Here is a 21,254-nt window from a genome sequence, read left to right on the forward strand (position 1 = left end):
TTCACCATGTTGACCAGGATGGTCTCGATCTCTTGACCTCGTGATCCACCCGCCTCGGCCTCCCAAAGTGCTGGGATTACAGGCTTGAGCCACCGTGCCCGGCCTAATTTTTGTATTTTTAGTAGAGATGGGGTTTCACCATGTTGGTCAGGCTGGTCTCGAACTCCTGACCTCAGGTGATCTGCCCACCTTGGCCTCCCAAAGTGCTGGGATTACAGGCGTGACCCACTGCACCCAGCGCCCCTTTTTTCCCAACTTTATCTTCACAACAAACCTGTTGGGTTGGTATCATCATCCCCTTTATCAAATGAGGAAATCTGAGAAAGGTTTAGTCATTTACCCAATATTGTACATCTGGGTAGGGAAACCAGTATTTAGACCCTTTGTCCCCCTGCATGTGACTTCTTGTTTAATGCTGTTTTTACAATGTCATGCTGGTTCCAAGGGTAAGTATAGGCAGCTGCGTACAGTTTATATATAAATCTGGGCCATGGGGCTAAGTGGCTGATTATCCTTTTTTTTTTTGAGACGGAGTCTTGCTCTGTCCCCCAGGCTGGAATGCAGTGGTGTAATCTTGGCTCACTGCAACCACCGCCTCCCATGTTCAAGTGATTGTCCTGCCTCAGCCTCCTGAGTAGCTGGGACTACAGGTTTCACCATGTTGGCCAGGATGGTCTTGATCTCCTGACCTCCTGATCCACCCGCCTAGGCCTCCCAAAGTGCTGGAATTACAGGCATGAAACCACTGGCCTGGCCGTGGCTGATTATCTTTAAAAACAAGTAATTACTAGGTTTCTTCTATTTCCTTGGTAGATTCTATGTTCTGAGATTTAACATTTTACTGTATCCATTAAAAGTCCTTCACCTTTGGTGCCTGATCTTTTTCATTCCTACCATAAATGTGATTATGGACAGGGAAAAATGTTTTGAGCATTTTGAGCAAAGTTATGATGTTAAATACAAGATGCCATGTTATTTTACTACTGAGTTCATCCAAGCCTCCTGTATCCAGTGTGTGGATAGCATGAGGTTGACAATTAGTGCATTAGTTACCTGTTTACCGCGACGTACTTGCAGTAACAAAAGCTATTAGATGGCTTTCCTAGTATCAAATATTCCTGTATGAGTTGGCTTTGTTTCTCATTGAAATGCTTTTGCCCATCCTTTGGATCTCCCCTAGATTCTGGTTCCCGAATACAGGGTTTCTCTCGTGGGGGTAGAGAGATACCATTATGTTTCTCTTAGTGTCAGATACACCTGGCTATTTAATAGCTTTGTAAATTTGGGCACATTACCTAACCTTTCTGTTTTTCCAGTCGTAAAAAACCGAAAAACTGATAACGATTTTGAAGTTGTCTAAAGACTTTAATGTGTTTGAAAATACCTAACAACAAAGCCTGGCCCACAGCAGGTATTTCAGTAATGTTAATTTCCTTTCTTCCCTCTTGAGGTCCTTTAGATTCATACATTCTCTGGACTCCTTGAAAGTTTTGTGTAGATGCGTGAGGTGTATTTTTCTTGGAAATAAAGTCCACAGTTTAACAGATTATCTTGGAGGCCAGCGAATTCCCCGAAAAGAAATTGTAGATTCTCCTTCCTGCAATGCTAAGGGGCGAATCTTTTTTGCGGACGACCGGATTCTTTCGGGGGGGTGTTTGGGTACTCTTTTTGTAGTCGGCTAACAGAGGAGGATGACCAAGCCCCTTGGGCTGGTCACTCCCGGACAGGGGCCCCATGAAGTTTCCCTGGGGACTGTGAGATCTCCCCCCCCGCACCCGGGATCGGGTTACCTCCCAGATGGGGGTGGGGTATCACTTGCAGCTGGGTGGCAGGTTCCTTTTAAGGTCTCGCAGGCTCCGGAGGCCCCTCCCTCACTGAGAAACCGGCTTTTGTCGTTTTCGGAAGCCAAAGCTACTCTTTACAGGTGTGAGTCAAAACCTCGTGTTCAAGCCTGATCGCCCCCAACCCCCTAGGCCTTAATCCTGGGGCGGTGGGGGCGGGGAGGCCGTGCGTGCAGCTTCCGCTCCTCCAGTCCGCCAGAGGGCGCCGCGGCCGGCCTCTCCCTTCCCGAGGTGCTTCGCGCCGGGCCCCTTCCGCGTGGGTGAGTGAATGTGAGAGTCAGCGCTCGCGCCGCCCGCCTCCGCTGTTCGGCTCCCTGCTTTCGGCTGTGAGGGGCGGGCGCGCGCGTGAAAACATAGAGACGGGCGTTGAGCTCTTGGGCTAGAGCGTCGCCGAGTCGGAGCCGGAGCCTGAGCCGCGCGCTGTGTCTCCGCTGCGTCCGCCGAGGCCCCCGAGTGTCAGGGACAAAAGCCGCCGCCTGCTCCCGCAGCCGGGGCTCATCTGCCGCCGCCGCCGCGCTGAGGAGAGTTCGCCGCCTTCGCCGCCCACAAGGATCCGAGAGCCATGTCGGCCAGCAGCCTTTTGGAGCAGGTACAGGCCCGGCCCGCATGCCTCGGCCATTGTGTGAGGAGGGAAGGAGCCCGACTAGGCCCGGGCCCGCCGCCCCCGGGCAGGCCGAGCCGAGGCGGCGCCTCTCGCGGGCCGGGTTTCGGGCCTCTCAGACCGGCCGCGCCCGGCGCCTCGCCCTCAACCTGCTCTTCCCGCTTCTCCCTGGGCCTCGGAGCCCACGGCCCGGGCAGCGCCGCGTTCCCTTCTCTGAGCGGGCCTCGTTTTCCTTCCTTGTTTCCTTCCCCTTCCTTAGAGCCCTGGGTACTTCGCGTTGCCGCTGGCGCCTCCGCCTCGTTTTCTCCCCGGCCCCGCGGGCTTGGCGCTTTCCCCCGCCTCCCGTTTTCAGCCTCTTCCTCACCACCATTCCTGACGCCTCCCCTCGGGCCTGCTCCTTTATTCCCTTCTCGGGCCCTGCCTTAATTTGTTCTTCCTTTTCTATTTCTCCTTGGGACAACTTGCTGCTTGGCGACGTTTCCTTCCCCTGCAGAGACCAAAAGGTCAAGGAAACAAAGGTAAGCGCCGCTCCGCCGGTGGCCCTGGGCCGGGAGGGGGACGCGGGGCGGTGGGGGCGGGGTCTCCGGGAAGCGCCCCGGGCGGAGGACCTTTCGGAAGCCGCTTAGTTCGCAGGTGCCGCACACTTAAGTCTTTGACCCTTTCGGTGTGTTCTCGCAGCTGGCGAACAGCTTTTTCGCTAACAAGGAGTAATTCATTAAGGGTGGGGGTGGATTGGGTTTTGAAACGCTCCAGGTCCTTAGTTTCCTGTAGGTCTTAGAAGGCCTTTGTTTTTCATCCTCGTGGATCACTCTCTGGAAGTACGCTCATGTGATGGGGGAGGGGAAGCAGGAGGGAATGGAAATCCAGAGGAGCCAATAAAATGACCTTTTTGGATCAGCTTGCTCTGGGTGGAGGGGGGCATTTTCACTGGCGACTATTGCTTCAGCATTCATTCTCATCTGTTACTCTTTTGAAGTTCAATCTTATATGTTCTGTTCACTAGTAAGGTTTTTCTCTGGTTAGCAGAGAAAAGGCAGAGAAATATGAACTAATTTGGGAGGAAGATTGTAGGATTGGGACACTCTTAATTTGGATTTCTTTTCTTTAGTACAAAATGGATCTGTACATCAAAAGGATGGATTAAATGATGATGATTTCGAACCGTACTTGAGTCCACAGGCAAGGCCCGTGAGTAATTGACTATTTACATATCTGATCGAAGGGTGTAGTATACTTAATCTTTCTCTGCCTTTTACCAATATATCCCGTTTCCTGAGAATTCACTTTATTTTTTGTTTTCAAGACAGACTCTCCCTCTGTCGCCCTGGCTGGAGTGTAGTGTCGCAGTCTCGGCTCACTGCAACCTCAGTGAACCGGGTTCTCTCCTGTCTCAGCCTCCGGAGTAGCTGGAATTAGCGGTGTGCACCACCGCACCCAGCTAGTTTTTCTATTTTTTTTAGTGGAGATGGGGTTTCATGTTGGCCAAGCTGGTCTTGGACTCCTTCCTGACCTCAGGTGATTTCTCCCGCCTCAGCCTCCCAAAGTGCTGGGATAACAGGTGTGAGCCACCACAGCCGGCCGAAGATGCACTTTTTTTTTTTTTTTTTGAGATGTCTTGCTCTGTTGCCCAGGCTGGAGTGCAGTGGCGCAGTTTCGGCTCACTGCAACCTCTGCCTCCCGGGTTCAAGCGATTCTCCTACCTCAGCCCCCGGAGTAGCTGGGATTACAGGCGTGTGCCACCATGCCTGGCTGTTTTTTGTATTTTTAGTAGAGACAGGGTTTCACCATGTTGGCCAGGCTGGTCTCGAACTCCTGACCTCATGATCTGCCTGCCTTGGCCTCCCAAAGTGCTGGGATTACAGGCATGAGCCACCACACCGGGCCAGATTCACTTTCTTAATACCTATGTTCTTTCTCTGCCCTGTGTCAGGAAATCCCATGTTCTGAGGCTTCACTTTCTTAATACCTATTAATGTATTATAAAACAGTTATTGCTGGGCTATTAAGGTTCCTATCTCTGTAATGTCAGCAAACATATTATACTGAAAACATGATAACTGGTAACACTTTACCAGCAGTAACATGTGCAGAAATAATTGTCCTCCTCCTTACCAAGAATGTAGCAGTGCAGACTTTAAGAATTCTTGATGGTGTTAAATATCCTGAATTTTCACCCCAGAAAACTATGGATAAATATGTGATAGGGAAAGTTCTAATATAAGTTCACCTAGAGGAGGGAAGATCTCTTGAGCCCAGGAGTTTCAAGCTGCAGTGAGCTATGATCATAACTGTGAAAAACCACTGCACTCCAGCCGGGGTGACAGAACAAGAACTTGGTCTGTGAAATATAGTCACCTGAACTTTATTCAGTGCTGCAGGACTGGCTCTCTTTGTTTTCTCTAGTTTATCGGTTCTTAGATTATCAGAACTCTTTTAGAGTTAGGAAATTATTTTTTTTAGATACATAATGTCACTCTGTCACCCAGGCTGGAGTGACAGAGTGAGTGCAGTGGTACAATCTTGGCTCACTGCAACCTGTGTGTACCAGGTGATCTGCCTGCCTCAGCCTCCCACATAGTTGGGACCACTATGCTTGGCTAATGTTTTGTACAGATATGGGGGTTTCATTATGTTGCCCAGCCTAGTCTTGAATTCTTGAGCTCAGGCAGTCCATCCTCCTCAGCCTCCCAGAAGTGTTGGGATTACAGGCGTGAGCCACCATGTCTGGCTGAGTCAGGAAACTTTTGATTTGAGCTGCACCTACATCTGTAGAAACTAACTTTATACCTCTGGATTCTCACTGAAGGGAAGTACAGGATTTATAAAGTGGAGTGAAAGTTAAAGTATTGTTTAGGACAGATGAAGATCAATAATGTTGGAGGTTTTGCAGTGTAATCTTTTAGTGTAAAGTTGCATGTGGATTAAAATACTAATATGACCTGTGCATGTAGAAACTTGTTTGATTCAGCAGTTGTTTTCTATTATCTCTGATCCCAAAGACATAGTTACGTAGCTGTAACTAATATAACTCCCCAGATTAATAGACAAAAGGAAAATTGGCAGTATATCTTGGAAAATGCCCTAAAAGATCAAGAAGTTTATGGGACATTTATGTGAGTAATGAACATATGCTGTATGAAATACAGTTGGTTGTCCTGAATAATTGCATGCCCATATATGGATCTGATTGTCACATAAAACTTGTAGATTCCCTATGTAAAATTTTCAACATTGAAAATATAGAAACCACTTGAGCAAGTGATTGGAAAAAAAGTTTTCACAAAACACAACCAGTTAATCAGGAAAAGTAGGGAAGGAAGTAGAGGAATGGACTATTAATAGGTTCCTGCTATTGAAGTAGTTTGCTTACATAATCATTATAACAGGGAGAGTGGGAGCATTTAGAAGCATAATTCTAGGTAGTTCTTGTAAAACATTGTGTAATTCAGATTTTTGAGCTTGGGCATGTGGGAGCCTGCCAGTTCAGGTGTAGACATTTAGCTGCATCTTGGCCTAACCTATGATATTAAGTGCATTTGATTTTTCTTTCTCAGGTAAGCCAAAGCTTAAATGTCTTCGTTTAAAAAAAACTTGGGTAATATAAATCTTAGATGAGTAGATGAGGAAGGGTAACCTGAGAATCTAATTTATTGTCTGGAATAAGTCATCTACTTTTTAGCCAACTTTTCATTACCCTAGATTGGAATAATACTTCAAGTTTAATACATTGATTATAGGCTGAATTTCTTTTTTTTTTCCCCCTCCAAGATGGAGTCTTGCTCTTTTGCCAGGCTGGAGTGCAGTGATGTGATCTTGACTCACTTGCAACACAACTCCCTGGTTCAAGCGATTCTCCTGCGTTAGCCTCCCGAGTAGCTGGGATTACAGGCACATGCCACCATGCCTGGCCAATTTTTGTATTTTAGTAGAGACAGGGTTTTGCCATGTTGGCCAGACTGCCTCAAACTCCTGGCCTCAAGTGATCTGCCTACCTCAGCCTCCCAAAGTGCTGGGATTAGAGGTTTAAGCTGCCGTGCCCAGCCTGTGTTTATTTTTTTTGAGACAGTCTGGCTGTGTTGCCCGGGCTGGAGTGCAGTGGTGCCATCTGGGCTCACTGGAACCTCCGCCTCCTGGATTCAAGGGATTCTCCTCAGCTTCCTGAGTAGCTGGAACTATAGATGTGTGCCACCACACCTGGCTAATTTTTTGTATTTTTAGTAGAGACGGGGTTTTGTCATGTTGGCCAGGCTGATCTCGAACTCCTGACCTCAGGTCATCCACCCCCTTTGTCTCCCAAAGTTCTGGGATTACAGGCAGGAGCCATTGTGCCCTGCCATTTTTCTCATTTTAAATCCCCTGGAAACCACTGTGCATTTCCTTTTCAGGTTATATCTAAGTAGTGGCATCTATCGATATTCCCAGATAGTTTGCCAAGAGGCTAGCACTATAAACTGGTAGTGAACCTTGCTTTTTAGTTTATGATTGAGGAATGGCTGCACAGACATTTGGGCTAGAACTTGAAATTTCCATTTCTTTTTGTTTTGTTGTTATTTGATTTACTGCCTGGTTTGGGTAGGAAACTCTTTTGGACCCTCCTTCATTCTGCCAAAATTCATACTCCTAAAATCTAAAAATAATTGGTTTTGATAAAAGGATCATCTCAACACTCAGGACTTAAAACAGTTCATGAAATACTATGTTTTCTCCTAGTTTTAGTGCTAAAGTTAAGGTCCGTAATCACTGTATCTGCTTAACATTAAATGTTTCAATTATTTACCAAAATTTCTTATGCTATAAAACATGCCTGTATGTTTATAGGAAATCATCTGAATGTGTTGCACACTCCTCTTTTTTTTTTTGAGACGGAGTTTCTCTCTTGTTGCCCAGGTTGGAGTTTAGTGGCGCTATCTCAGCTCACTGCAACCTCTGCCTCCCGGGTTTGAGTGATTCTCCTGCCTCAGGCCTCCCAAGTAGCTGGCATTACAGGCGCCTACCACCATGCCCAGCTAATTTTTTGTATTTTTAGTAGAGATGGGGTTTCATCATGTTGGTCAGGCCTGTCTTGAACTCCTGACTTCAGGTGATCCACCTGCCTTGGCCTCCCAAAGTGCAGGGATTACAGGTGTGAGCCACTGTGCCTGGCCTGCACACTCCTTTTTATGATATATTTGAGTTACGTGACTAGGTGGGGGGAAGAAATAGTCTGATGTTAATTTTTGTGTTTTGATTTGCCTTTTTTTTCTTCCACAGAATAATGCATATACTGCCATGTCAGATTCCTACTTACCCAGTTACTACAGTCCCTCCATTGGCTTCTCCTATTCATTGGGTGAAGCTGCTTGGTCTACTGGGGGTGACACAGCCATGCCCTACTTAACTTCTTATGGACAGCTGAGCAACGGAGAGCCCCACTTCCTACCAGACGCAATGTTTGGGCAACCAGGAGCCCTAGGTAGCACTCCATTTCTTGGTCAGCACGGTTTTAATTTCTTTCCCAGTGGGATTGACTTCTCAGCATGGGGAAACAATAGTTCTCAGGGACAGTCTACTCAGAGCTCTGGATACAGTAGCAATTATGCTTATGCACCTAGCTCCTTGGGTGGAGCCATGATTGATGGACAGTCAGCTTTTGCCAATGAGACCCTCAATAAGGCTCCAGGCATGAATACTATAGACCAAGGGATGGCAGCACTGAAGTTGGGTAGCACAGAAGTTGCAAGCAATGTTCCAAAAGTTGTAGGTTCTGCTGTTGGTAGCGGGTCCATTACTAGTAACATCGTGGCTTCTAATAGTTTGCCTCCAGCCACCATTGCTCCTCCAAAACCAGCATCTTGGGCTGATATTGCTAGCAAGCCTGCAAAACAGCAACCTAAACTGAAGACCAAGAATGGCATTTCAGGGTCAAGTCTTCCGCCACCTCCGATAAAGCATAACATGGATATTGGAACTTGGGATAACAAGGGTCCTGTTGCGAAAGCCCCCTCACAGGCTTTGGTTCAGAATATAGGTCAGCCAACCCAGGGGTCGCCTCAGCCTGTAGGTCAGCAGGCTAACAATAGCCCACCAGTGGCTCAGGCATCAGTAGGGCAACAGACACAGCCATTGCCTCCACCTCCACCACAGCCTGCCCAGCTTTCAGTCCAGCAACAGGCAGCTCAGCCAACCCGCTGGGTAGCACCTCGGAACCGTGGCAGTGGGTTCGGTCATAATGGGGTAGATGGTAATGGAGTAGGACAGTCTCAGGCTGGTTCTGGATCTACTCCTTCAGAACCGCACCCAGTGTTGGAGAAGCTTCGGTCCATTAATAACTATAACCCCAAAGATTTTGACTGGAATCTGAAACATGGCCGGGTTTTCATCATTAAGAGCTACTCTGAGGACGATATCCACCGTTCCATTAAATATAATATTTGGTGCAGCACAGAGCATGGTAACAAGAGACTGGATGCTGCTTATCGTTCCATGAACGGGAAAGGCCCCGTTTACTTACTTTTCAGTGTCAACGGCAGTGGACACTTCTGTGGCGTCGCAGAAATGAAATCTGCTGTGGACTACAACACATGTGCAGGTGTGTGGTCCCAGGACAAATGGAAGGGTCGTTTTGATGTCAGGTGGATTTTTGTGAAGGACGTTCCCAATAGCCAACTGCGACATATTCGCCTAGAGAACAACGAGAATAAACCAGTGACCAACTCTAGGGACACTCAGGAAGTGCCTCTGGAAAAAGCTAAGCAGGTGTTGAAAATTATAGCCAGCTACAAGCACACCACTTCCATTTTTGATGACTTCTCACACTATGAGAAACGCCAAGAGGAAGAAGAAAGTGTTAAAAAGGTAACTCAATTACTATTCTTAAGACTTTCAGGGAAGGAGGAACTAGCGAGAACAGAAGAGGCATTATATAGTGAACCGTTAATAAAAACTCGGAAAATGAACATAGTATCACCTAACAGCTAAGGCTTTTTGGAAACATAATTGTTTTTTTTTTTTAAGATGGGGTTTCACCATGATGGCCAGGCTGGTCTTGAACTCCTGACCTCAGGTGATCCACCCACGTCGGCCTCCCAAAATGCTAGGATTACAGGTGTGAGCCACTGTGCCTGGCCACATAATTGGTTTTAATACTTGAACCCTATTGTGTAGGAATGTGAGAACATCAGTAGAGGACAGAAATACGGACTTTGAAAGGAAAGCAGAAATGGTACAGGGAAATAAAAGTTACATCATGCAGAAAGAGGTGAGGAATGAGTCAGAGATGCAGAGGGGTAATGGAAGTGATAGAACCATAGAAATTAAAGCAGAAGATTAAGGCTATAATATGGCAGAGAAAAAAAGAAATGTTCTATGTTGGATTAACTTGGGCTAGCTGGGGTTTTGTGATTATTTTCAAGAGTCAGTGTGTCGTCACCAACTCTTGAAATCACTTCTGTCTTCCCTGTGACAATTGGTGGTGTAAAGAGTGTTTTTTTTAGAACTTTGTGTTAGTTGGCTTGCTTTTTTTCAATACCCTTTTCACATTAGAAAAGTTAATGTTTATTATAGAAATCGGGAAACAATCAGAAGAAGCTGATTTCTTGCCTTTATCATTTTGTTTCGTTCTTGAAGAGTCACTTCTGATTCCTCTGTAACAAGTGAGAATCTTGGGCAGAATGATGGGGAATGGATTCAAACTAGAGTTGAATTTGAAAGAGTTGGTAGTGCTTGCTCTGTGAGTATTGAGTAAATGTAAACTTTAGAGTTGTAAGAGGATGGTAAAACTGGTTGGAGCAGAAGATCATGTATTATCTGGGTTTTAGACTTTATTTTGGACAGGTCTCACTCTTGCCCAGGCTGGAGTGCACTGGCATGATTTTGACCCACTCCAGCCTCCACCTTCTGTGCTCAAGTGATCCTCCCACCTCAGTCTCCTGAGTAGCTGGGATCACAGGCACATGCCACCACCATGCCCGGCTAGTTTTTCATATTTTTTGTAGAGCTGGGTTTCGCCATATTGCCCAGGCTGGGCTTGAACTCCTGAGCTCAAGTGATCTGCTCTTGCCTCCCAAGGTGCTGGGATTACAGGTATGAGCCACCATGGCTGGCCTAGACATTGTTAAGTGTAGGAAGCAGGTGAAAAGATTATGGACAAAGAGAGCATTTTCTTTGAAGATCTATATATTAATGGTTGAAAGAATCTTGAGCTGATTAGTCTCAAATATAAATCCTAAAAAGCTTATGTTTTCCTTAAACTTTATGAATTCATAGTGATCTAATATGTGGTCTAGGATCTGAGGCATTGTTAACGCTGCTCTGTGAGAACTTCTTTGAGCAATAGAAAAGGGGCTCTGGTGGAATCTTCTTGAAGCTGCCTAGTTGTTAAAGTAGGATTAGTTGCTATTTTAACTTCCATTGTGTACAGATTAATAAGAAATGCAGTTACACTTATTGACACTAAAAACATTGGGAATGGAGAGCCAGATTATTGAAAATTTGACTACTAAAGTTTTCCTTTTTGATAGTCCTTTAAATTCCTCCCTTCTCTGCAGTTTAATTAATTTTTAAAAAATCTACTGCCATCTTTTGGCCTGATTTGGTGACTAACACCTGTAATCCCAACACTTTGGGAGGCTGAGGTAGGAGTATTGCTTGGGCCCAGGATGTTTAAGACCAGCCTGGGCAATGTAATGAGACCCCATTTCAAAAAAAAAAAAGCTGGACATTGTGGCGCACACCTATTGTCCTAGCTACTCGAAGGCTGAGGAAGGAGGATCGCTTGAGCCCAGGAATTTGAGGCTGTAGTAAGCCATGATTGCATCACTGTACTCCAGTGAGGGTCACAGAGCGAGACTCTGTCTCAAAAATAAATAAAATTGAGGCCAGATGTGGTGGCTCACGCCTGTAATCCAAGTACTTTGGAGACCAAGGCGGGCGGATCACCTGAGGTCAGGAGTTGAAGACCAGCCTGACCTACATGGTGAAACCCCGTCTTTTAAAAAATAAATAAATAAATAAAAGTTACAATATTTTGTAGAAAAAAATAGTTTGTTGATGCTTTTTGATAGACATATGAAGGGCTCTAAAGAGGTCATCAGGCTCCTGTTTCTAGAGGGACAAGTAAGAAGGCCATGATCGCTGGGCGCGGTGGCTCACGCCTGTAATCCTAGCACTTTGGGAGGCCGAGGTGGGTGGATCACCTGAGGCCAGGAGTTCAAGACCAGCCTGGCCAACATGCGGAAACCCCATCTTTAGAAGAAAAAAAAAAGGCCATGATCTTTTAGGCATCTTCTAGTGGCGTAGCAGATTTACAAACGTGAGGGGCATCTAGGTGCTTGGTTTAGCCACTTAAAATGTGTATTATCTTATTAATCTGCCTCTTTCTCGTGAAATTCTGTCCTACATCTTGTGATAACAAGCAGGAAGGAAATGATGAATTTAATGCACAGCATACTTCTTCAGATAGACTTGTAGGCTAGGCACAGTGACTCACACCTGTAATCCCAGCACTTTGGGAGGCCGAGGCGGGCAGATCACCTAAGGTCAGGAGTTTGAGACCAGCCTGACCAACATAGAGAAACTCTGTCTCTACTAAAAATAAAATTAGCTGGGCATGGTGGTATGTGCTTCTAATCCCAGCTACTTGGGAGGCTGAGGCAGGAGAATCATTTGAACATGGGAGGCAGAGGTTGCAGTAAGTCAGATCGGGCCATTGCACTCTGGCTTGGGCAACAAGAGCCCAGGCTGGAGTGCAAAAAAAAAAAAAAGGCTGGGCACGGTGGTTCACACTTGTAATCCCAGCACTTTGGGAGGCCAAGGACAGTGGATCACCTGAGGTGAGAAGTTCTAGACCAGCCTGGCCAACATGGTGAAACCCTGTTGCTACTAAAAAACAAAAATTAGCTGGGTGTGGTGGCATGTGCCTATAGTCCCAGCTACTTGGGAGGCTGAGGCAGGAGAATTGCTTGAACCCAGGAGGCGGAGATTGCAGTGAGCAGAGATTGTGCCATTGCACTCCAGTCTGGGCAACAAGAGCAAAACTCCTTCTCAAAAAACAAGCAGAGTTCCATAAAGACTCTTGGTAAGTGAGTATCCTAGTTGTCAACTTGTGAACCAACCACCAAATAAAAGAAAAGCTTTAATTATTCCACAGAAAATTGAAGTAGAAAGAAAAAAAAAAGAAAATAAGTTTCAATTATTCTTGTGTCAGATTACTTTTTAGTTTATTCTCGTAAGAACCGCTGGGATTTCAGGACGATACCTGTGATTGCTTCTAAGCCCAGTTATCATTTCAGTTAATGCTCCTTTAGCTCCTTGGTTGGTTACTATTTTACTTAATATCTTTACATAACTGACTGTAAACTGTTCTTACAGTCTTTATTAGGCTTTAAAGAACAAGCAGATTTTATGAGAATGGGGCTCATAGCTCATTGAAGCGTTAAGACTACCTTAGGTGAGATATTTGTCTGTGTACCCTTGTAGTATTTACGAGATTGCAAAAGTTTTCATGCCAAATGTGTGGCAGCCCCATAAAGAAGTAGGGAAGTATTTAAACTTCATCCTGAAGATGATGTCACAACTGTTCTAAAGTTCCATGATTGGGCAGTATCTTGGCAGAACATACTGAAGCAGAGCCACAGCCATTTTTGTCTAGTATTATTACTGCCTTGTTCTGCGTGATCTAATTCAGTAACATAGAACCTTTAAGCATTGGATCTGTCAGGCTTGAAACTTAGAGCAAATTTTAGTGACATGTTTGATAGGCGTGGTTTACTTTTTTTTTTTTTTTTTCCAAACAGCAGAGGTTACACAATAGTATGGGTAGTGTACAGCAAAGTAGACGGTAGTTTTACTGTTTTTTTTTTTTGTTTTTTTTTTTTTTGAGACAGAGTTTCGCTCTTGTTACCCAGGCTGGAGTGCAATGGCGCGATCTCGGCTCACCGCAACCTCTGCCTCCTGGGTTCAGGCAATTCTCCTGCCTCAGCCTCCTGAGTAGCTGGGACTACAGGCACGTGCCACCATGCCCAGCTAATTTTTTGTATTTTTAGTAGAGACGGGGTTTCACCATGTTGACCAGGATTGTCTTGATCTCTTGACCTTGTGATCCACCCGCCTCGGCCTCCCAAAGTGCTGGGATTACAGGCTTGAGCCACCGCACCCGGCCAGTTTTACTGTTTTTACAAAGTAAACCACTGTTTACTTTGCTGTATACTACCGATACTATCGTGTAACCTTTCTGCATTTATTTAGAACCTTTCCCCAGTTAAGTATTCCTCTGTGACATCGCTTTTGTTGGCTTCATAGTATTGTCAGACTTAGTGTAATTTACCAATCCCTAATAGTTGAATATGTCAACAATATATATTTTAATATATTTTTTCTAATATAATACTATACTGAACATCCTTTTGTATAAATATTTACATTTGTCCTTTAGTAGTTAGGTGTGTCAAAGTACATGCTTTTTTAAAATTAGTATTTTACCACAAACTCAGAAATTCTTACGGGGGGTATATGCTTTTTGGTCTTGGCTAAGTTTTACATATATTGCTACATAAACCTTTATCATGTTTCCTGAAAAGCTTTGTTGAGGGAATCATTGTGCAGCTGTTATCTGAAAGAAGGCAACAGTTAAGAGCCTGTCTTTTTTTTTTTTTTTTTTTTTTAAATTGAGACAGGGTCTTGCTCTGTCTCCCAGGCTGGAGTGTGGGCAGTGGTATGATCTTGGCTTACTGCAACCTTCACCTCCCAGGATCAAGCGATTTTTGTGCCTCAGCTTCCCAAGTAGTTGGGACTACCGGCACGTGCCACCACACCCAGCTAATTTTTGCATTTTTAGTAGAGAAAGGGTTTTTCCGTGTTGGCCATGCAGGTCTGGAACTCTTGACCTCAAGTGATCCCCCTGCCTTGGCCTCCCAAAGTGCTGGTATTACAGGTGCAAGCCACTGCACCTGGCCGCCTTTCTTTTTTGACTCAACTTTGGAATAGTCTGGAAGAAAGAAGAGTTAACTCCGTGAATGAGTGAATTTTTTTTTAAAGAAATGTCATAAAACAAGTGGTTTAATTTTTGTCTTGTTTCTAACCCTTTAACTACCAGTTAAAATAAGGGAAGTAGTCAAAAATAAGGGAAGTAGTCAAGTAGAGAGGACAAAGGACTAATTATTTTAAAGTCCAGCATCTTGTTAGACTCAAGGGATGACGGAGCCCTGGGAGACAAAAATTAATAAAATAGAAAAATTGGGTACTTGGGTAAATGGTTTTTCTGAATAACTGTAGAACAAATAGAGGGTGAGGAGAGTCGAGACACAGAGAAAATGTGATTGTAGTGGCAACAGTTTGAGTTTTAGTCTCTTTTTTATTTTGAGACAGAGTTTCACTTTTGTTGCCCAGGCTGGAGTGTAGTGGCGCGATCTCGGCTCATTGTAACCTTTGCCTCCCGGGTTCGAGGGACTCTCCTGCCTCAACCTCTTGAGTTAGCTGGGGTTACAGGCGTGCGCCATCATGCCAGGCTAATTTTGTATTTTTAGTAGAGATGGGGTTTCTCCATATTGGTCAGGCTGGTCTTGAACTCCCGACCTTAGGTGATCTGCTTACCTCGGCCTTCCCAAAGTGCTGGGATTACAGGGGTGAGCCACTGTGCCCAGCTAAGTTTTATCTTAAAGTCATTGGTATTAAATGGGACCAGTAGGATTTTTTGACTTTTCGCTGTATGCCCTTTTGTGCTGCTGAATTTTTATTATTTTTTTTTGAGACGGACTTTCAGTTTTATCACCCAGGCTGTGATATCTGTTCACTGCAAACCCCACCTCCCAGGTTCAAGCGATTCTCATGCCTCAACCTCCCCAGTAGCTGGGACTACAGGCACCTGCCACCACACCTGGCTAATTTTTGTATTTTTGGTAGAGATGGGGGTTTCACCACATTGGCCAGGCTGCTCTCAAACTCATGACTTTGTGATCCACCTGCCTTGGACTCTCAAAGTGTTGAGATTACAGGGATCAGCCACTGCATCCGGCCCAAATTTTTTTAAGACTGGATTCTGCATGTCAGAAGACAATGCTAGGACTAGTGGATAAAGGTTATAGGGAGAAATATTTTTGTAAATGATAAGGAGAAACCAAAAACGATATGTTGGAGAAACTAAACTGGGGGTGTTGTAGAGGGGTTTCATACATAGGTAGTCTGGACTAGAAAAGCCAAGGGATAAGAGGATTAGCTGACTCAAGATAACATTTGAGGTTCATGAAGATGAATGGATGCTATGAAACAGATCTTTCTAGGAAGGTTATTGTTTGTTTCATAATTTCTGACCTAAATATTTGTTACATGAAAAGTAAGAACAGACTTGAGGCTGGAAAGCTGTGGATGACAGAAGGGATTGGTGCATTCTCAATGAATCTTGATACAGATTAGGTATGTGGATAGTTAGTTAATACATTTACTGTGTATGTATTAAATTGTTTCCTAAACTGTACTAAAAGGCTTATTAAATAAATTTAGAGGCTGAATGTGTTGGCTCATGCCTGTAGTCCCAGAATTTTGGGAGGCCAAGGTAAACACATCACTTGAGCCCAGGAGTTCAAGACCAGCCTGGGCAACATGACGAAACCTTGTCTCCAAAAAAATACAAAAATTATCTGGGTGTGGTGGCTTGCCCCTCTAATCCCAGCTACTGAGGAGGCTGAGGTACGAGAATCACTTGAACCAGGGAGATGGAGGTTGCAGTGAGCTGAGATCACGCCACCGCACTCTAGCCTGGGTGGCAGAGGAAAGACTCTCAAAAAAAAAAAAAAAAAAGGCTGGGGGAGATGGTTCACCCCTGTAATCCCAGCAGTTTGGGAGGCCAAGGTGGGTAGATGACGAGGTTAGGAGTTTGAGACCAGCTTGGCCAACGTGGTGAAACCCTGTAATACAAAAATTAGCCGGGCATGGTAGTGCATCCTTGTAATCCCAGCTACTGGGGAGGCTGAGGCAGGAGAAACTCTTGAACACGGGAGGCAGAGGTTACAGTGGGCTGAGATTGCACCATCCGTTGCACTCCAGCCTGGTAAGAGGGAAACTCTGACCCAAAAAAAAAGTTTAGGAGTGATAACTTGGAAGAAGTGTTTCCTGTTAAGAAAATTTAAGGCCGGGTGTTGGTGGCTCACGCCTGTAAACCAAGCACTTTGGAGGCCAAGGTAGGTGGATCACCTGAGGTCGGGAGTTCAAGACCAGCTTGATCAACATGGTGAAGCCCTGTCTTAAAAAAAAAATTTTAAATTGATATATAATTGTTGTATATAATTTTGTTTTGACATCCAGAACACACACTGGACTCTTTATTTTTTTGAGTTAGAGTTTTGCTCTTGTAGCCCAGGCTGGAGTGCAATGGCATGATTTCAGCTCACTGCAGCCTCTCTCTTCCCAGCTCAAGCAATTCTCCTACCTCAGCCTCTCTAGTAGCTGGGATTACAGGTACCTGCCACCAGGCCCAGCAGTTTTTTTTTGTATTATTAGGGATGGGGGTTTCACCATGGTGGTCAGGCTGGTCTTGAACTCCTGGGCTCAGGTAATCCACCTGCCTCAACTTCTCAAAGTGCTGGGATTACAGACGAGCGCCACCATGCCTAGCCTTTTTTTTTCTCTTTTCTTTTTTTGGTGGTAGAGACAAGGTCTTGCTTTGTTACCCAGGCTGGTCTCAAACTCTTGAGCTCAAGTGGTTCTCCTGCCTTTGCCTCCCAAAGTGTTGGGATTATAAGTGTGAGCCACCCTGCTTGGCCTTGTTTTTATCCAGGTTTTCTTTTGATTTTGGCGCACGCGCACAGAAAGCTTCTCTTTATAAGGATGTTTATTCCCTTACGGCCATCTTTCTCCTTCTAACCCTTTAATTTGGGCATTCAGTCTTTTTTGTTTTTGAAGTGATTACTTGGGTTCTATTTTCAACATTTAAAAATGCAAGTTTTGGCTGTGTGCAGTGGCTCATGTCTGTAATCCCACCACTTTGGGAGACTGAGACAGGCAGATCACTTGTGGTCAGGAGTTTGAGACCAGCCTGGGCAATATGGTGAAACCCCGTTGTCTCTATTGAAAACACAAATTAGCCCAGTGTTATGGCGGATGCCTGTAATTCCAGCTACTGGAGAGGTTGAGGCAGGAGAATCTCTTGAACCCTGGAGGTGGAGGATGCAGTGAGCAGATATTTTACCACTGCACTCCAGCCTGGTTGTGTCTCAAAAAAAAAAAAAAAAGCAACTTTCTGTGATGTAAAAGAGGAAAACATCTTCACTTGAGCTAAATATATTAAATCTTTAGGAAGTAAATAACCACATGATACTGTTGGCTCCAATTTAGCATCTTACCACCCCACCACTCTTTTATTGCCACTTTAGATCTAGTGAGTGGGCATTCTGTTTTAAACCAGGATAGCAAACTTGAACAATTTTGTGAAATCTTAAGGCCATCTATGTCTATTTTTGTCTTGCGGATAAATATACTTGTCTTTCTGCCAAAAGGGTTAAGGAAATTTTATTTGTATTACTCATCACCTTCTTTGCTTTGTGAATAGATAAAATACCTCTTCTTGCAGCCTCTTTAAAGGAGGACTAGAAGAGAATAGATGATATTAAATTTGGATCTCTGAACCATGCCCCCTGTATCTATCTTTCTTTTTTTTTTTTTTTTTTTTTTTTTGAGACAGAGTTTCACTCATGTTACCCAGGCTTGGAGTGCAATGGCGCGATCTCGGCTCACCGCAACCTCCGCCCCCCGGGTTCAGGCAATTCTCCTGCCTCAGCCTCCTGAGTAGCTGGGATTATAGGCACGCACCACCATGCCCAGCTAATTTTTTGTATTTTTTTTAGTAGACAGGGTTTCACCATGTTGACCAGGATGGTCTCGATCTCTTGACCTTGTGATCCACCCGCCTCGGCCTCCCAAAGTGCTAGGATTACAGGCTTGAGCCACCGCGCCCGGCATCTATCTTTCAATAAATGTTTGTGTTAATTGCTGGAATGGAACAGAGAAACAAGGCACTATCTTTGCCTTAGAAGCAGAGGATTTTAGGAGGACAACAAAATTAAGAATTCATGGAGGCAATAACGTTGGAACCATGCCAAATAAGTAATAATGGAATATAAGCACTCAAATAGCACAGTGCTTGATACATAGTACACACAGAAGTTTAGCTATCTTATCTAACACTGTAATTCTCATATTTGAGATAAAGGAAGAGGCTTAAAGAGGTTATTTATCCAAAGTCTCATAGCTAGTAAATGTTGGAGTTGGTCTTTAAAACAAGTCTCTCCAGTGATGTGTTGGAGCCAGCTGTTTAGCTTTCAGGAATACCCTTCTGTAGATTAAATTACATTGTAATTACCATTGTATTAGAAGGTAATATTCAAATTCATTACTCTTGAGGTTATTTACATCTGTTGTATCGATATATAATATGCTGTTGTACACTGATAACTCATTGGTAATCTGAAATCAGTGGGTTTTTTTTTTTTTTTTTTTTTTTGAGTTGGAATCGATCTTAGCTCACTGCAACCTCCATCTCCCAGGTTCAAGCGAGTCTCCTGCCTCAGCCTCGCTGGTAGCTGGGATTGGCAGGCGCCTGCCACCATGCCCGGCTAATTTTTGTATTTTTAGTAGAGACAGGGCTTCATCATATTGGCCAGGCTGGTCTCAAACTCCTGATTTTGTGATCGCCTTGGCCTCCCAGAGTGGTGGGATTACAGGTGTGAGCCACCATGCTGGGCCCAGCTGTGTTATCATGGAAATTGGCAAATGCTGTTTACAAATCAGTGCTTAAGTTTTGCTGATGGTCTAGACTGTATAGTGATGGAGAAAATATTGATGCAGATTGAATTTGTGTGTCATGACTGTAGCTCTTTTTTTTTCGTTTCTTTTCTTTTTTTTTTAAGACGGGGTTTCACCTCACCGTATTGATCAGGCTGGTCTCGAGCTCCTGACCTCAGGTGATCCGCCTGCCTCAGCCTCCCAAAGAGCTGGGATTACAGGTGTGAGCCACCGCACCTGGCTGACTAGCTCTTACATTTTTTTTCCAGTAACACAAAAATTTGTCCTGCACAGTGGCTCACACCTGTAGTCCCAACACTTTGGGAGGCTGAGGTGGGAAGATTGCCTGAGCTCAGGAGTTTGAGACCAGCCTCGGCAGCATAGCAAGACCTCATCTCTACAAAAAAATTTTAAAAAATTAACCAGGCTTGGTGGCACATAATAGTAGTCCCAGCTACTTAGGAGGCTGAGGCAGGAGGATTGTTTGAGTTCAGGAAGTGAAAGCTGCAGTGAACTCTGATCTTGCCACTGCATCCCAGCCTGGGTGACAGTGAGAGAACCTGTCTCAAAAATATATATATATATATATATATATTTATTTGAGGAAATATTTAATATTTGAAAAACTATCAATTTAGCAAAGAAGTTGCTCAAAACATGTTTCATGTTTGTTGGAACTTATACCTGGAGAGCCACTGAGTCTCTCTAACCCCAAAGCTCCTGGATTACTCCATGATCTATGAAATTTGCCAGATAAGAAAGTAGAGAAATGGCTAGGTGCACTGGGTCATGCCTGTGATCCTAGCACTTTGGGAGGCCACAGCAAGAGAATCACTTGAACCCAGGAGTTTGAGACCAGCCTAGGCAACATATTGAAACTCTGTCTCTACAAAAAGTAAAAATAAAAAATCAACCACGTGTGGTGAGGCACACCTGTAGTCTTAGTTACTCGGGAGGATTGCTTGAGCCTGGGACGTCAAGGCTGCAGTGAGCCATGATGGTACCACTGCACTTCAGTTTGGGTGACAGAGACCCTGTCTCCAAAAAAATGGCATTCTAATAAGAGCATGTTCAAAAACGTCTTGTGAATGCTTACGGTATGTTTTCAGAATGATGAGAAGTTTCATGTGGTATAGAATGGCAAGCAATAATGCTAGAGAGGTTGATTGGGCAAGTATATGAAGGGTTTCAGGATTTTATTCTTTACTTTTAGATTGGTTGTAAGGGAGGATAGTTAATTAGGGAATAATAGTTTGGAGGTTAGGAGGGATGAAACACTTAACTGAGCACTGACCTTGTTAGGCACCATTGCTAGGAACTTTCATAGCTTTACTTTAATCCCCATGCCAACCTGGGAAGCAATATCCTGTATTTATAGATAGAGAAATGGAAACTTAGTAAGCAACTTATCAAAACATCTATTAGGTCTGGTGTGGTGGCTCACGCCTCTAATCCCAGCACTTTGAGAGGCCCAGGTTGGCAGGTCTTTTGAGGTCAGGGGCGCGATACCAGCTTGGCCAACAGGGTGAAACACTTGTCTCTACTAAAAATACAAAAAATTAGCTGAGAGTGGTGGTATGTGCCTGAAGTCCCAGCTACTCAGGAGGCCAGAGGCATGAGAATCACTTGAACCTGGGAGGCAGAGGTAACAGTGAGCCAAGATCACAACATTGCACTCCACCTGGGCGACAGAGTGAGACTCTGTCTCAGAAAAAAAAAAGGTAGGTAGGTGGGAGATGGCCCAGAGACTAAATGAAGTCCTTTTACAGTACTCTGGGGAAAAAAGATGATGGGGGCCTGAACCAGGACAATGGGAATGGGAGATTGGATTTGAGGAATGTGGTAGACATATTTGCTGACTAGTTTTTTAAAAATTAAAGATGATGAGAGGAGCGGCAGTTTAAGGTTAGGTTTTGGAGATGTATTGGCTTTTGAAAATAGTTTCAGTGCCTGTGGAACAGCAAGGTGATAGTAGGCAGTTGGGAATCTGGAGCTCAGAGAGACTGTTAATAGGAATTTGAATTTTTTTTTTTTTTTTTTTTTCAAATGGCTCATATACTACC

General features: G+C 44.5%; 2 protein-coding genes across 2 annotated transcripts in view; one reads left to right on the top strand and one right to left on the bottom strand.

Annotated features, from left to right (window-relative positions):
* Positions 1 to 1,344: 1,344 nt before the first annotated feature.
* LOC119472136 lies at positions 1,345 to 2,660 on the bottom strand. Its single transcript, XM_037740723.1, has 2 exons — positions 1,791 to 2,660; positions 1,345 to 1,605 (listed from the first exon to the last, which is right to left on the bottom strand). Exon 1 carries the CDS (start codon positions 2,447 to 2,449, stop codon positions 1,970 to 1,972), a length of 480 nt encoding a protein of 159 aa, XP_037596651.1. The 5' UTR covers positions 2,450 to 2,660; the 3' UTR covers positions 1,345 to 1,605; positions 1,791 to 1,969.
* YTHDF2 (YTH N6-methyladenosine RNA binding protein 2) overlaps positions 2,051 to 21,254 on the top strand; it is a 33,269-nt gene continuing 14,065 nt past the window's right edge. The window contains exons 1-4 of the mRNA XM_017534763.2: positions 2,051 to 2,430; positions 2,936 to 2,960; positions 3,551 to 3,630; positions 7,693 to 9,276. Coding sequence (XP_017390252.1) covers positions 2,404 to 2,430; positions 2,936 to 2,960; positions 3,551 to 3,630; positions 7,693 to 9,276 — 1,716 coding nt within the window. The 5' untranslated portion in view covers positions 2,051 to 2,403. The remainder of the gene's footprint in view (positions 2,431 to 2,935; positions 2,961 to 3,550; positions 3,631 to 7,692; positions 9,277 to 21,254) is intronic.

Source organism: Cebus imitator, unplaced genomic scaffold (genome assembly GCF_001604975.1).
Source record: "Cebus imitator isolate Cc_AM_T3 unplaced genomic scaffold, Cebus_imitator-1.0 Scaffold87, whole genome shotgun sequence".
NCBI lineage: Eukaryota > Metazoa > Chordata > Mammalia > Primates > Cebidae > Cebus > Cebus imitator.